Source organism: Marmota flaviventris, chromosome 1 (genome assembly GCF_047511675.1).
Source record: "Marmota flaviventris isolate mMarFla1 chromosome 1, mMarFla1.hap1, whole genome shotgun sequence".
NCBI classification, from domain to species: Eukaryota; Metazoa; Chordata; class Mammalia; order Rodentia; family Sciuridae; genus Marmota; species Marmota flaviventris.
This window is the reverse complement of record NC_092498.1, coordinates 15,907,594-15,925,193: the sequence shown is the minus strand read 5'-3', so window position 1 is coordinate 15,925,193 and position 17,600 is coordinate 15,907,594. Positions and strand designations below refer to the sequence as shown.

General features: G+C 40.9%; 1 protein-coding gene and 1 non-coding gene across 2 annotated transcripts in view; one reads left to right on the top strand and one right to left on the bottom strand.

Moving 5' to 3' along the window:
- Positions 1-5,706: 5,706 nt before the first annotated feature.
- Zc3hav1 (zinc finger CCCH-type containing, antiviral 1) overlaps positions 5,707-17,600 on the bottom strand; it is a 54,064-nt gene continuing 42,170 nt past the window's right edge. The window contains exons 10-13 of the mRNA XM_027952177.3: positions 11,833-11,929; positions 10,964-11,094; positions 10,471-10,604; positions 5,707-9,587 (exon numbers count right to left, since the gene is read on the bottom strand). Of these exons, the coding sequence (XP_027807978.2) occupies positions 9,325-9,587; positions 10,471-10,604; positions 10,964-11,094; positions 11,833-11,929 (625 nt within the window). The 3' untranslated portion in view covers positions 5,707-9,324. The remainder of the gene's footprint in view (positions 9,588-10,470; positions 10,605-10,963; positions 11,095-11,832; positions 11,930-17,600) is intronic.
- Trnav-cac (transfer RNA valine (anticodon CAC)) lies at positions 15,696-15,771 on the top strand. Its single transcript has one exon. It is a non-coding gene; the product is annotated as a tRNA-Val (tRNA).

Here is a 17,600-nt window from a genome sequence, read left to right as displayed (position 1 = left end):
CGGTAGGAGGTGAATGGCTGGGCTGCTTTAGGTCCTTGGTAGGGGGCCGTCGCCAAGGAGGTGGCTGCAAGCCACATGTGGCTGCAGAGCACTTGAAATGTGGCCAGTCCCAGCCGAGATGCGATGTGTGAAATACACACACTGGATTTGGAAGATTTCAGATAAACAAAGAATGTAAAATAGCTCAAGATCTTTATATGAATCACAGGTTAAAAGGATACTACTTTGGATATGTTCCATTAAATAAAATGTAAAGACAGTTGCATCCGTTTCATTTACTTTCCTAATGTAGCTATGAGGAAACTTTACACATGTGGAATGCTTCTTCTCTTGAAAAGCACTGATCTAGATCTGTACATTTATGATGCATCTAAACTTTTTGCCCAATATGCCATTTAACAAACATTTATGGAGCTGACTCCTAATGCAGAGACAGAGTACAAAGATGAATAAAGGTAAGGGGGACTCAGCCAGTCTACTTGCTGTCTTGGTGGTGCTTGTGAGTATGTAATGAGTTGATGTCATGTAATGTAAAAAAAAAAAAAAACTAGAGGAAGGTAGCTGGCCTCATGCTGTAAGACTTTTCTCTGCCCTGTTCAGAAATTTGGACTTAGATCCTGAAGTCTTTGGAAAACCATTGAAAGAAGCATTTTTCAGCTGGGGAATGAAGTGGTCTCTCCTCCAGTACGTTTGCATAGATGTGTCCTTTGTGTCATTCAGTTTTGGTTTTCAATGTGTTTTTTTCAAAAATGCCTTTCCTGACCTCCCAATCTAAAATGGGTCTCCAGTCTACATGAAACATATTTTTCTTCTTTCTTGTTTATTTCTGTATTTGCAAGATTCATGCTTTTGAAAGCAGGAATCTTCTTTGTCTTGTTCATTGTTATATCCCTACCACCTAAAAGACTGTCTGGCATATTGTAAGACAGGTATTTATTTATCTATTTTTTTCATAATTTTTTTTAGTTGTAGATGGACACAATACCTTTATTTATTTATATGTGGAAATGAGGATCGAACCCAGTGCCCCATGTGTGCAAGGCAAGCACTTTACCACTGAGCCACAACCCCAGCCCCTATTTATCTAATTTTTATGCATGCTTGCATGCTGGGGTCAGACCCATCACCTTGTGTGTGCTAAGCCAGCGTTTTATCACTGAGTACACCCCCAGCCTAGGACAGATGTTTTAGAAAGACCTCTGGAAACAATAAGAAGACCAGATTTTAAAAAAGCAAGACAAGGTAGGGAATAACAAGAGAAAAGGCTTTAAGAGACCCTCAACCCAGAGCTGGGGTTGTGGCTCAGTGGCAGTGCACTTACCTAGAACCCGTGAGGCATGAGGCACTGGGTTCAATACTCAGCACCACATAAAAATCAATGAATAAATAAAATAAAGGTATTGTGTTCATCTACAACTAAAAAATATATACATTTTTTTAAAAAGAGAGACTGTCAACCCAGTTTTTATTGAGTTTTGTTTGCAGTGGACAATCCAAGGTAAGGTGCTCAATACACACACACACACACACACACACACACACACACCCCTTAAGGGAGATGAGAAGGGAAGGGTATAGATTTGAATGACATCATAGTGACTGAAGCTGTGAGAACCATGGGAGGGTAAGATCTTGGGGAATACCACCATTAAAGAAGCAGGTAGAGGAAGAGAAAAATGGTAGTAGCTTGTGTCCTTTTGGCACTCAGCATTTTTACCAGGATTCTCTGCCTAAGGTCTTTTTCCAGCAAAAGGAATGAGCTTGCTGGCAATAGACAGGCTGGAATCCCCAAGGAGTTCAACAGGGATATTAGGGAATTGGTGGTGTGGGGACCCACCTGGGCCCAGAGTATATGTGAGGACTGTTTTAAACTAAAGATATTTGAGATTCAACAGATACAGAAAGAAATCTTGTTGGAGCTCTCCTTATCTCACTAAAAGCAGAAGCTTCTGAAAGTGAGCCTATATGGATCCCCTCTCCGTGGGACTTTTATGGCAGGAAAGAAAGAAAGGGAGAAAACCCTCCCACACTTACATAAACAAGCATTATCCCAAACTGTTCTCCATTCTGTTACCCTGGAAACCCACTGTTCTTCCCATAGAAGCCATTTTGCCCTCCTTTATCCTCTTTAACTGGTGTTTTTGTTTTTGTTTTGTTCTGGTACAGGGGTCTGAACCCAGGAGTGCTGTTTATATTTTACTTAGAGACAGGGTCTTGCTAAGTTGCTTAGGGCCTTGCTAAATGCCTGAGGCTGGCTTTGAACTCTGGATCCTCCTGCCTGGGCCTCACACTGAGCTCCTCTTCGACTATTTAGAAGCCACTTTTGTGTGCTCCATATGCACATGAATAAACTTTAGTGTTTTTTTTCCTATTGTCAGTTAATTTTACACCACTTTGCCAGCGAACCTAAGAGGGGACAGATATCCCAGCTCATTATTCTTCCATGGAACAATTTGGAGGTGTATATTTCATAACCTCCCACAGGTTCTTCAGTGGAATTGAGCCCGCTGCCTTTGGCCATAACCTGCCTGTTACTACAGCCTGCACCATCTGCCTTCCTTTCCCTGCTTCCTCTTACCAGTGTTCCTGGGACCAACTTCCACATCAACTGCTTGCTTTCAATCCCTCTCTCTTTGCTTCGGGGGGAACCCAGCCTAAGATATAAGCTGAGAAAGAGTGATTAGAGGAAAGTGTAAGTCATTTGTAGACACACAGAGGAGACAGGTTGAAGGAGAAAGTGGTCAGCAAGGGAGTCTTGCTATAAGGGCAAAAGCAAGTTTATTTCAGATGTTTGGCAAGTACTGTTCCACTGAGCTATCATCCCCAACCTAATATAGCATACTTCTGTAGATTAAAAATGAATGGGAAAATCCATGCTGGGAATTGAACCCAGGCAGGGACTTATGCATGCCAGCTAGGCAAGCCCTTCACCTCTGAGCCATACCCCTAGCCTTATATGCTACTTTTATAAATATTATTTGAAAAGGAGATGATAAAATAATAATTAGAGGAATACACAAGTATCAGAAGGATTTTATTATAGGCAAGACAAGTACGGTTATATACTAAGTGGAATGGGCTAGCAGGGAGGAAAGTTGAAAACACAGGAATGAAGGTGGCTAGTCAGCGGGTGATGTCCATAAAGCAGTGACAGAAGGATGGGACCCAGTGGGGGGAATTAACCTCAGACAAGAGGAGAAAGACCTTTTCCGTTCAGACAAGAGGAAAGGAAGCAAGGATGGTGGCACATAAAGTTCCTCCCAATAGTTTTTGTTTTGCCTTTGTAAGTATGACACAAGCCCAAGAATGAGTGGGAGGGGTCCCTTGAGACTATAAGGGGTTGGCAAGGCTGACTAGAGATAGGGAGAATGCTGACAGGGAGGGTGGCAGTGGAGGGCCTTGGCGAGGGTGACAGCCACGGCTGTACAGTGCACCCCTCCAGCAGCTCCACTGGTCTCCCTGGAGACACTCCATGGATAGGAGCAAAATTTGACTGATCCTCTTTTAGGTTTTGCCAAGTAGATGAGCAGAAGCTTAAAGGTTCTGGGTGATTAATTGAAATTAATTGGGTATTAATTGAAAGGGGTTAGGGGTTGAATGATGGACTCATGGCTAAATAAGGACAGAAATGAATACAGAAAGGGGCTGAATATGTGGAGAAGGTAGACGCAGGGGTGGGAGGAGGACTGAAAGGGCAAGCTATGATCACGGATGGAAAACAGAAGTTTAGGATTTCAGAGAGAGCAGTTCTGAGCGATTCTGACTAATGGCAGTGGGGTGATGGATGTGGGCGTCCTGATAGAGCGAGGATGAAGACAGAGAGGGTGGAGACCGCTAGGCTGGGGCTGTTGAGTGGATCATTCACAGGAATGTTGAGAGAAGATGGGGAATTGGGAGCAGAGAAGACTGTGAGCCAGAAAAAATGTGGAGGAGAGACCAGAGGATGTGCAGGGAGAGGGTGGAGAGGTGAGAGGAAGAGGGAGACCTCCTGCAGAGGCAGCACAGTAGCACACCTCATCTGTGGGCTCTGCAGCTGGCTTCCTTCACTGTGACACCTTGCACAAGTTATTTGAGCCTCAGCAGAGGTACAGATCCGGGAGCCCCAAATGTGTGGTTTTAGGAGTCAGCTTCCCATTATTGTAACAAATGCTTGAGAAAAATCAACTTAAAAAGAGGAAAGGTTTGATTTAAGGCTCCATTTGGGGGGTTTCAGTCCATGACCAACTGGTCCGGTGGCAACACAGTACATCATGGTGGGAGCAGGTGGCGCAGTAAGTTGCTCACCTCGAAGCGACTGAGAAACAGGGTGAACAGGACCAGCATGGGGAACAAGTCCACCAGTGACCTAAAACCTCCCAGTGTGTGTCTCTTAAAAGATTTCCACCACCTCCCAGAAGTGCCATGCTGAGGATCAAACCACTAACACAGGCCTTTGGGGGACATTGCAGACTCAATCTGTAGCATGTACCATACCTGAAGTCTGGGAATAAAAAAGATGATTCCTGGGGAAGGCACAGAGGAAACAAACCATCCTAGTCGACTACAGAGGTATGGAAAAGAGAAGCAGGAGGTTGAGATTGGGGGTGGCATTGTAGGCTTGGAGCTTTAGTATGTAAGCAGGTCCTTGAAAGTTCCCTCGTGTCCTCCACCGGATTCTGAAGCCCATGCATGCTTAAGCTGACGGCACTTCCAGGCTTACTACTGGAGCACAGGCTCTCATCATTCACTCCAGGGACAACACTGATACTGCTGACATAGATTCATCCCCTCTGCCCTTCATGTTGGAAATGAAACCTGCCTGTTATCCCTCACACTTTTTCAAAGCCACGTCCTGGAACATAGCCCCAGTGGCTCTAACCACACACTTCCCGCTGGGCATTCATTGCCTTTCCTGATAGCTGTCCTTATAGTAGCTACAGGTAGGAGCAGGAAGTGGTTGCTATTTAGCTTTGCTTCCACCAAATGCCGGACTGAGGAGTCCACCCCAGAAACTAGATAATCGCAGATTTTATTGTGAGCATGCTATGACAAAGTAAATAAACACAGGGGAAAAAAAACCCTTCAGATATCTGCTCTTGCTTGGTTCCGCAGTATTTTTGTGTATTTGAATGTGGGTGCCTTTACAGCAATGGGTTTGCTATTCATGGTTTTACTTGTACTGAGGTTCCAAATCAAATGGCAATGTACCTTCCCTTTTCAAGTCTATGCTGCCATATGTATTGCTCTCCCTCACCTTCTCTCTCCATCCAAAGCTTTGTGATTAAAAAACAAGTGGAGGGCTGGTGAGGTAGCTCAGAGGAAGAGTGCTTCCTTAGCATGCATGAGGCCCTGGACTCAATCCCCAATGCTGCAAAAATAAAAGAGCAGAGAAGGGTTTTTGAATTCTGCTAATGACCAGTTACTGTTTAACTTCTGTGCCTCAGCCTAGCCCTGCTGCCCCCGAGGTGCCAGAGGAGGAAAGGTATAAAAGTATGTTCCCAGCTTCCAGCCCTTCCCTCCCAACCAACAGTGGGTTTCTCCATCACCACCTCCTGCCATGCCCTGGCAGCGTGTTCCTAGGTCAGAGCCCCAGAGTGATAACCCTGGAAGGGATATATCACCTCTTGCCCCCCACCCCACCCCTTTGAATAGACTAGTGTCTAAAATTGCCTTTTTGGAAATACCCCCCCACACACACACACACCAAAAAAAAGCAACAGAACAAAATTATTCTTTTCTTTTTATTACATAGTCTCAAATTAAGCATACAAGAACAAAGAGCAGTATTACTCAACTACTATAACATAAATAGTTGAGCTTATTTATTCATTAAAATCTATCTAGCGTATCAATATATCAAACGCCCGGCTAGGCTGGGCATCAGTGGTAGCAAAACAAATTAAGACGGGTCGACTCAGCCCTTGGGGAGCTTACAATCTATCGCAGGAAGCAGACAGTCTCAAATTCCATAGATGCCAAGAATGAATAAATCAATACACAAAGTATTCTAAAACCTCGGGGAAGAGGAGCAAGGATGTGACCTATAGGGCTCTTTCCTGATGGAGGTAACAGTTGAGTGAATCTAGGTCAGTGGTTCTCACGGCAGCATATTGGAATGTGATGAGTAGTAGTTGGCTTCATGATAATCGGGGACTATAAGCGGCACTGAGTAAATGCAGTCAGGGGTAACAGATGTCCTTCAGTGTATGGGTTTGTCCCACACATTGAATAACTATTCTGCACCCTGTACGCCTTGTCTAATGTCCTGCTGGACATTTATGTAGGACCTACAGCTTGTCTGAGAGAAAAGAATCCATGTTTCCTCTAAGACAATCTGCAACTTGTCTTGTCCTATTATCCTTACTTCAATGAAGGTAATTTCGCCCTTTCCTTTATCATAGACAGATAAGGTAGATGGTCTGTAATGACTCACCCTAATACTAGTCCACATTCTATTGTCACCCATAATGCTAGTCTTTCACTTTCCTGTCTTCTTTACAGGAAGTAGCCCCTAGCTAACTCTTAAGCCTGAACCCATTCATTATTAGAGTAAACTTCTATCTATTTCATGGCTTATGGCGTAGTCATGCCTGAGCATTTACATATTGAAATTCACCTTATTTTCATTATAAATTTCTAATTTTCTATATCCAATAGTAGAATTGAGCCATCAAGTTAATATATGAAGAAATTCCTGTGTGTAAGTATGTTGCATTATCTATAAATCATCTCAGGACAGCCAAGGGGATGTTGCAAAACATTTGTTCTGAAAAGGGTGAACAAGTATGATAGGGTAAGTGGTTGCTATGATACAGGCTGGTGGGGCGCTACTGGCAACCAGCACATGAGAACCAAGTATGCTGAGCATCTTGCAATACGATGGACAATTTCTCACAGTGAGAAATTATCAGAAACCCCATACGGATTTTGAATGTCTAATGTCTCGCTAGACATTCACATATAATCTACAGCTCGTCTGTAAGAATATCATATTTTCTTATTTTCTGTTTTGACAATCTGAAAATTTTCTTGCATAGCGTTTCTCTTTCAATGAAGGTTATTTCATTCTTTCTCCTATCACATACACACAAGTGTTATCACATGCAAGTAAGTTGTTGTATCACTAGTTTTTATTCTAACGTCCACTCATGTCTCTGTTTTTTCATTTTTCCATGCTTCTTTGTATGCCATAGCTTCTGATCTACTTTCAAGCTCAAATTTATTTGTTATAAGTAGAAATAAGCATAGGATTACTTCATTATGCCTCCTAGTACTGTAAGGTTGTGCCCAAATTATGGGCATTTTGTTTGCCTTTTATATTAATAGTAATATTACTTAAATTTTACTGTATTTCCAGATTGTGTGTAGGTAGAATATATTACCTCTGAAATGTATTTTGAAGACAACAAAATAGATGTTGCAAAGTATTTATCTTTTTTTTTTTTTTTAAAGGCAGAAGTACTCACTAGGAACCACTGAACTAGATGAAGAGGGCACCAAAGAAATGTGTAGGAGCCAGGGTGTCTCATGTAGAAGAAATAAATGATAGGAGGGTAGGGGAGGGAGGATCGTGTGGGGCCATGATCATGCTTTTGAATTTCATCCTAAAGGTAAGATCAGATTTGTGTTTGGAAAGAGAATCACTAAGTAAATATTTTAAAATATGGCCAATCTTGCTGCTAAGTAGAGAACAACTTAGAAGGGGACAAAGGGATATTAAAGAGGTAAAATGGGACTTGGGGAAGACTTGGATATGTAGTGGGAGGGACAGCAAGAGTCGAGGATAGCCCCTGGAATTCCGCATGGGTAGATGGGATCCGGTGACACTGTTGACTTGGGGAGGACTGTATTCCCGTGAGGGAGGCAGATGGGCATGTGCAGCTGGAGATGCCTGTAAAATAGCCGACTAGAGCTGCCTAACGGGCATGTGGAAAGAACTGGATAAAGGACACCTCCACAGCACAAAGGTCAAGGTCAAGATAGGAACTCTTAAGTGGCTTCATTTAGAGTGCCCATTCAAAATCACGATCAGAGTGAATGAAAACAACCGCTCTCAGAGTGAATGAAAACAACCGCTCGTGCGAAGCCTTACAGAAAATAACCCTATTGTTAAAAAAAAAAAAAACTATATAAGAGTGGAAACACTTAAACCAAGCAATTATGAAGCTTTTTATACTAATCTAAAACTTAATATGAAATTTTGGCAACTGATATGGAATGTTGACAAAGGAAAATTGGAAGGAAAAAAAAAACTCACTCAAAATAAGGAAGGAAGATATTGGTCCAGGCACCTCAAATGCTCTAAAAATGGACTATACTACAGTACAATTCACTATTTTTATAAAAAGAAGCCCCAGCAGGCACAAGGTCCCTGCTTGGGACTTTATTCTCTTTGTTCAGATTCTGTGCTCACCAATAAACACATCTCACCTCATAAGAGGTCCATCCTTAGGGAGGTCCTGCTCCTAATTCCTTGGTGACTCTCAACTCCAGCAAACGACTACAATAGCACTCAGATTTATCATTCCTAGTTGTGTGAATATGATTACTGCAGTCCTTCTAAAATACAGACATCTTCTTGAAAGCCTGGCATGCAAAATACCTTCTCTGTAATCACATTAGTTAGAACACAAATGTCTACTTGGTCCTCACTATATAAAGAGCCCAAATGGGCTTTGAGCTCTAGTTGCTTGCTTCTCTCTGAGACATACTTGATGGCTCTTATTTATTGCATCCCAGAGTCTTATGGAGTCTGTCTTCTGAGTAAAGGCAGAGACAGAGAAACGTGTCCCCAAATTAGTTTCATCACATGATACGGTATAGTACTGCGGTTATGTCTATAATAGCATTTATATTTAATTTTTTCCTCCTCAGTGTGTCCCTAGGCACTTTTCCAGCAGCTGTTCATAATCTTCCATCCAAGGCTTTATTGTTGTATGTCCTTATTTGCATAGGTATTATTAGATTTCTCTCAAATTTCCCAAATTAATTTTCTTTTAATTTAACCAAAACGTAACTGTGCTATACGTAAAACTCAAAGCAATGAGAGAGATTAATATAACTGTAGAAAATTTAGAAATGAGCCTTGACCAGTTACAGCTAAGACAATGCAAACTTTCTAACACGCTGGAATCATTGCGAGAGCTATAAAAAAATGCCACTACTTGGCTGTCACCCCTGGAAAGAGTGATTTTATCAGAATGAGGCGCATCGGAATTTTTGTGCAGCAAAATTTGGATACCACTGAATTAAGACATTAGGTAACTTGATAAGAAAATATTAAAGTCTAACTATTACCTGGGACAAGTTGGTCCCACATGTGAACAGAATTGGTGTGCATCCTTCCTAACAAATCACGCAGGCTTTATCCATCTCAGTGTATTCAATCACATATGCTGGGTACATCTGATCCTTATGAAAGATGACAAAAACGGAGGGATTCAGAGTGTTATCCACACAGCTGTCACTGTGTGGAGGAGGCGTCGTATACATCATTCTTCCCTCGGCAACATTTCCAACCAGGACTCGGGCTACAAACATAACCGGGCTTTTAACATCATGCTGGCAATTTTTATGGGAAGAGAGGGCTTCTTTTGCAAAGTGATTTCCTAGAAATAATCAGAAAAAGTTTTGAGAATTATTATGAAGAGGGTACATAGTATATAAAGAAAGGATTCTTTACACAGAATCAGATGATTGGGTGGACTAAGCATATGTCAACAGTATCTTACTGATCTATAAACCCACCTTTGTAAAGAAGGGTAGAAAAAAAGCCACTTAAACAAATATTTATGACATGAGTATCCTTAGATAGCACAGAACCCCCCTGAAATAACGGGGAAACATCTGCTATGGATGAGGCTCACAGTGATAGGGAGAGCCAGTAGGTGCAATAACCATATGGTGACAGCACAGGAATCCCATCCAAGCAACTCACACAGGGCGAGTTGGACGAATTAATTTGGAACCCATGAGCCAGAAATCCATTCCACCTGCCATACATTTTTAGGAACAAAGGTCAATTACTACTGATAGATAGGTCTTGGAGAGTGTCCAGAGAAGGGCAAGAAATTAGCCCTGACAAAGATTTCCAAAGAAAGCTGATGCATCATCCTAACTTTAGAACACCCCAGATGATCACGGAGATTTCCATACCCAGCAGATCAACAATTTCCTGACAAGAGAAAATTTCCTATTTTCATTTTATGAAAAGTTTTAGAAAATTTCCTATTTCATTTCTTTTTCTGCCATTTTAGCTGGGTGACTCCCAGAAAGAACAGAAGATGTCAGGAGCAAGGCTAAGGCCCCTCACTCAATCTCCAAGTCAACTGAACCATTCTAATCTGTGCATTTAAGGCTACTGTGAGCTTATTTTCTATGATTACTAAAGCCTGGACGTGCTATAAAAACAATTACATACACCTCTTACTAGAAGCACTTAGAAAGTCTGATTATGACTCTACTAGTTAGCATCTCTGTTCCAGCACACACCTCTTCCATATTTGATTTCATGAAGTCCATGCACAGACCAGTTGAAATTATAAGAACAGATAGAATCCACATTGGTACGGCTTGTTGCATAAAACAGCAATTTTTCTTCTGTCTGCATCATCTTCGATTTCTTCCTAATATTGGAAATGACAAGACTTAACACCAAGAACATTCCTCTCCCAGTCTATTTCACAGCATTAATCCCAACTGAAGTCTAATCATTTAAATTTCATTCCATTCTATTTCAAAATGAAAAACTTAGGCAGTGGCTATAAAATGATAAATTTATTAAGACATTTAAAGAATAGACTTACAGAATCATTAAACTGTAAAATTGGAAAGCTGAGATTTTTAGGCAATGAAAAAAAAAAAGAGACCAAATATTAGAGTAGTTATGTGACTACTAAATTAAACCAGCAAATATAAATTTTGTCAGATCAGAACCAATCCTTCCAAATTCTATGGAAAGCAGTATGATCACATGGCCACCAACCTTTCAAAATCCTCCTCGAGCTCTTGGTTATGGATCTTCTTTATCTTTTCAATCTTGAAATTTTTCATGGAAGCTTTAAAATAGTCACTTATGTTGGCATATTCTGCGCTTAGGCTTTCGAGCTCCTCCAACTAAAAAAAATTTTTTTTAATATATTAATGTGAAGCAGGAAACATTGGAAGCATGGTACATCTATCTGTGTGGCCCCTATGCAATAAGGGTCATTGCCAGTTCCCAACAGCTGGAGGATAGCCTGGATCAGGGGGTTCATTCCAGGTGTGGACACCCAAATAGATAGTGGGCCTAACTGTTCAGGTGACTTTGGGCTAACTAAGCACTATACCTAAGGACAACGGGATGTCCCTGGCACTGATTTAGCCTAGTGGCTTTACAAGTTCCTTGCTTAAAGCTTCAAATCAATGCAGTGACAGAGGAATTGAAGGAATCCAAGCAAATTCTTCTGTGCAAGGGCTGAAGCCAAACATGGAGGCTCAAGTCTAGGAACAGTCTCTCCCCTATCAGGCTAGTGGCAGAGTGAAGCCCACTGAGCCAAGTCATTTGTATTCTCTGAGCTGGTCTTCTCCTCTGTAAAATAGAGGTATTAATGTCTACCTCAAAGATTGTTGTCAGGATCTGCTCAGATACCATCATGGGTGGCCAAGCCCCCAAAATGATGAGGCTCCCTATGGAGGTTAGTTGTCCTCTGGGAAAGTGACACAATCACATTTAGATGTCTGTCTTTGAATCTTGACCCCAGAGTTTTATGGAAGCAATTCATTCATTCAAATCAACAAACATACATGGTTGTAGCAAAATATTTTCTCCCACCATTAAAGGATTCACCCACCAATCAAGTAAAAAGCAAGTACCTTATATTTACTTGGAGGGTGGGAGCCAAGGTCCCTCTGAGGAAGCGATTTCGAGGACACAGTCAAAGCCTCTGCTGCAGCCTGTGCCACCTGATGGCTACAAATAGAGAATGAAAATTCACTTGGCTTTACGTTTCTCATGTCCAAGTTACTGGCTTTCTTTCTTTCTTCCTTTTTTGTGGTTATTTATTTGAAAAATAACATTTCAAAAAACAGTTTATTGGGATGGGGATGTGGCTCAAGCGGTAGCACAATCGCCTGGCATGGAGGGGGCGGGGGGGGGGGCGGGGGGCTGGGTTCGATCCTCAGCACCACATAAGAAAATGAAATAAAGATGTTGTGTCCACCGAAAACTAAAAAATATTAAGAAATTCTCTCTCTCTCTTTAAAAACCAAAAACAGCTTATTCTTTTTTAAATATTTTTTTAGTTGCAGATGGACACAATACCTTTATTTCATTTGTTTATTTTAATGTGGTGCAGGGGATTGAACCCAGTGCCTCACACATGCTAGGGCAAGCGCTCTACCACTGAGCCACAACCCCCTCCCTCAACCTTATTCTTTTTTGTTTGTTTTAGGTGGACACAATATCTTTATTTATTTATATGTGGTGCAGAGGATCGAACCCAGTGCCTCGTGCATGGCAGGCCAGCACGCTACCACTTGAGCCACATCCCCAGCCCTCAACCTTATTCTTAAATGAAAACTCTTCTGAGATTAAAAGACCATTTTCAACTAATAACACATTTACTTTCTTTCCTTTGCAGAACTGAGGATGGAACCCAGGGCTTCCTGAATATTGGGCAAGAGAGGTCTACCACCGAGCTACATCTCCAGCCCAGATCAAAATGTTTGATAATTAGACTTACAAAGATTTGAGAAAATAGGGACTCTTGTACACTTTTGGTGGGACTATCAATTGGCACAATCCTTAGAGAAAGCAATTCAGCCAGTACCTGTCATAAATTAAAACTGTACAAATCTTCTGACTTAGGAATCCAATTTTATCTTAGGGTAACTCATTCATGCACAGTATGATCTATATACAAAATATTAAATAGAGGCAATGCTTGTAATTGCAAATGACTGCAAATAAAAATGTGTCAGCAAGCAATATACTGCTATATATTCATACAATAAAATCTTTTGTAGTTTAAAAAAAAGAAAAGCCATGTGCAGTGCTGCTCATCTATAATCCCAGCAGCTCAGGAGGCTGAGACAGGATGATGGAGAGTTCAAAGCCAGCCTCAGCAAAAGTGAGGCACTAAGAAATTCAGAGAGACCCTGTGTCTAAATAAAAATACAGAATAGGGCTGTGGACGTGGCTCGGTGGTCTCCAAGTGACTTTCTATCCATAACTTCCTAGAGAGATGCAGTGCTTATTTCTTTATTTTTCTTTGAAGTACATCCTTGCCTATTCCTGACATAGATGTACCATAATCATCCTTTTAAAAAAAATTCAGTAACTATTCACAGTTTAGTAAGTAAAATGCCATTTCTCCACTGACTTAAAGTGTAAACATATGGATTTTTTTTTTATATTTTGGCTTAAGCTTCAAAGATCCTAATGTGTTAGAATAAAGCAAGTGTCAGTTATACCTTTGGGTCAAATGATAGACACTTAAGTACAGCAATGGGTTGGGGGAAAGAATGCTATCTCAGCTGCATTAACTATATTTCAGGATAACCACAGATGAAGAAAAAGGTTTTTTTAGATGAATCACAGCCAATAATTACAAGAGAATCAATAGAATGAGAAAACCACCATTTGCAATACCTAATGGTATCTACTGGACTTAACCAGTGACCATCAATAACTACTAAGACCATTAATTGACAGATCAGATGGAGAATGCTATGATGGAAGGATCAGATTGAAGTGACCAAAACTCTCCTTACTCTAAATCACTAAAAACAGGACAATCTAATGGTGCCTGACTCCTTAATAAGATGTGACAAGAAGTAGAAAGCATTCCTTGTAGAGTATTCTCTACCAAAAACTGATACTGAATCTAATCAGTCCTCAGATCTCATCATTCATTTACAGAAATGACCCATCCATCCATGAGGATACAATTTGCTACATTTTGCATGGGGGGAATTCTATAGGTCAAATCACAAAGTTTCTTTTAAAAAACTGAATAAATTGCATGAAAAAAAGTGGAGGAGAAGACTATAATAGAGTAAAAGAAACTTAAGAAACAAATCAACTAAACACAATGTCCAGACCCTGTTTGGATGCGGATTGAGATAACTCGACTGTAAAATGTCACTTATGTGACAATGGGAAAACAGGACATTGCTGAGTATTTGACGATGTTAAGGAATTACTGCCAATTGTGTTAGGTAGGTAAATACTATTGTATAATGTTCCTTATCTGGGGCTGGGGATGTGGCTCAAGTGGTAGCACGCTAGCCTAGTATGCATGAGGCGCTGGGTTCGATTCTCAGCACCACATAAAAATAAAGATATTGTGTCCACCTTAAAAAAAAAACTCCTTATCTGTTAGAAACATGCATAAAATATATATGACAACAAAGGTGCAATTTACATTCAAATATTCCAGCCCCCCCCCCAAAAAAAAAACAATCACAGGTGATAGTAAGAACAGATGAAACACGGTGGCAAAACAGTGACAGCTGTTGATGTCAGGTGTTCGGTACCCAGTAGGTTATCCTTCAATTCTCTCTACTTTTGCTGGTGTTTGAAATTTAACATGATTCAGACTATCACATTTAAAAATTAAATGCATTACGGAAAAATCTTTTAAAGATCCTTTTGTATAAAATGAAGACTTTTAGGGAATGAGAAAAATCGGCCCCAACTTATCTATATTTTAAACTCAGATTTCCACTCTGTGCTTATATCTGTAGTGCAGACTGAGAACACGCAGGTTAAGATGCCCATAGAGAGCTGGGGGTGTGACTCAGTGGTAGAGCGCTTGCCAAGCACATGTGAGGCGCTGGGTTGGATCCTCAGCACCACATGAAAATAAATAAATGAAGATATTGTGTCCACCTACAACTAAATAAATAAATAAATAAAATAATAGATGCCCGTGGATTACGGAGTGTGCTGTAGTTCACATCCCCAAGCACTGCACAGGCCCTCACAGCCCTTGTCCTAGTCCTACAGAAGCTGTGTCCCTACTGGACTGGGGACAGCAGTATTAAAGCTCCTTCTCTGCATGACCCCCAGTGACACCCTTTTTCTCAATCCATTTCATTCATTTACTCCCTTCTCTTTTCATGTACGTCCATGAATAATCCAAAACATTTCAAGAGCTTTGAGGAGATGATAATTGGGTACAGGAGGGGAGAGAAAGGGCAGTGAGAAAGGGCTTTGCTAGGGATGACATTTACCCAAAGAAGGACTACAGTCATGCACTGTGTGCTAAGAAATGCATTGTTAGGCCATTCTGCTGCAAGGACCTCATTGGAGGGGTTTGCATAAGTCCGAGGGGTACAGTTCACTAGGCTAGGCTATGTGGGTTGGTGGTTGGTGTTTGGCTTGTTGTTGACCAGAACTTCCATGTCCTTGTGTGGCACCTGACTGCAGCTACTTAGGTATTGTCTCATCCACAGAATGTAAGCTCCACTAGGGCATAACTTTATTAACTTGAACATTACACATACTGAAAGGGGGTCTTAGATTAGCTAGATTGATATGATCCTAATTAAAAAAAATTTTTTTTTAGTTGTTGATGGACCTTTATTTTCTTACTTATTTTGTTTATATGTGGTGCTGAGAATCAAACCCAGTGCCTCACACATGGTAGGCAAGCGCTCTACCACTGAGCCACAACCCCAGCCCCTGATTCTAATTCTTGAGAAACTGAATGAAGAAATCCAGAGCAGAGGCTGGGGATATAGCTCAGTTGGTAGAGTGTTTGCCTCACATGCACAAGGCCCTGGGTTCAATCCCCAGCATATCACACACACACACAAAAAAAAGAAATTCAGAGCAGGCTAAGCATGGTGTTGTATGCCTAAAATCCCAGCTACTTGGAGGGGGCTGAGGAAGAAGGATTGCAAGTTCATAGTCAGCCAGGGCAACTCAGTAAGGCCCCACATAAAAAACAAAAAGTGGATGGGGATGTAGCCCAAGCCCAGTGGTAAAGCACTCCTGGATTACATCCCCAACAGTGTTTTGTTATTTATTTATTTTTTTTTAAAGCAAGGCAGGAGGAGAAATTCAGAGAATATTAGGCTACTAGTTGCAAAAGTTTGGAACTCTTGAGGTTAGAATTCAGTCAATCATGCATGTAGTAGTCCCCTCTTATCTGAGGGAAATATATATCAGACCAACATCCCACAAGTACCTGAAAACTGCAGGTAGTTCTGGACCCTATATGTACTGTTTTTTCCTAATTTATCCTACATATGATAAAGTTTAATTTATAAATTAGGCCCAGTGAAAGACTAACAATATTGTAAAACAGAAGAATTATATGTACTGTGGTAAAAGTTATGTGCATATTGTTCTCTCAACATTAATAAGTCAATAATAAGTCAGTATCTTTTTGGTGGGGGAAGGTACTGAGGATTGAACCCAGAATGTTCTACCACTGAGCCACATGCCCAGCCCTTTTTAGTTTTTTTGTTTTGTTTTTGAGAGAGAATCTCAATAAGTTGCTTAGAGCCTTGCTAAATTGCTGAGGCTGGCTTTGAACTTGCAATCCTTACCTCAGCCTCCCAAGCCACTGGTATTACAGGCATGTGCCACTGTGACTAGCTAATAAATCAGTATCTTATTGTATTGTACTCTGTTTTCAGACTGGTTGACAGGAGTGTATATATACACATGTTTACATGCACACACACATAGTCAATGAGTCTGTTAATGCCATGGGGAATAAAAATAATAAGCAGAGAAATTAGTACATAGTGAATACCTTGTCCAGATCCCCACAGCTAATAAGCAGTGGGCAGAATCTGAACTTAGGTGATTTAGAGCCAGCCTTTGACCTGGTCACAGGCAAGGACCTGTGGTCCCAGACGACTCTGACTCTTTGGCAAATGAGAACTAACTCCCATCCCTGGGCCCCAAACCCATCCTGGATTCTCTCGGGATGTTATTTTCTATATTCTCTCATATTTATCCTTCCCTTTCTAATGAAATACCTCAATTCCTATAACCAAAGAAACCTAATCAGACTACCTTGATTTTATACCTACCTTGAAACCTGTTTGACAAATCCACACATTACCAGTGGGGGGAAAAAAAATCCTAGTTCAAAGTGAATAAAGTAGATTTTACTGAGGATTTCATGAGCAAATTAGAGTGAATCCCCTATAGCAAAATTTCCTTTGAATATCCCCTTTAATATAAGTCAGTGTAATTATTATGTTTATTAAAAATAAATTAAAACAAAACAAAAAACTTCTTTAACCAACGTCATCTTTCTCCTAAATCCTTGCTCAAGAACTACCCTGTCCCTTTTTCCTCTCCATCTCTTTCTCCATGTCACATCCTCTATAAACCACAGAGCACAAACAGAGATACAGAGAAGTCACGGCAAAAAGACAAAACAAAACAAAAAACAGTGCTTTTGATTACTTCCTAGGCATATCCCCATTAATCCAGCCATTATTGAGACTGTAGGCCATAGCAGGAAAAAACTGAGGCCCAAGATACTTAAGAGACTTGCCTAAAATCCCTGAGTTGGAGGGAAACGCTGGCCTCCTGGTTGTAATAATAATAATTATTATTATTATTATCTTTTCTGTGCTGAAGATGGAAACTCGGGTCCTCACACATGCTATGC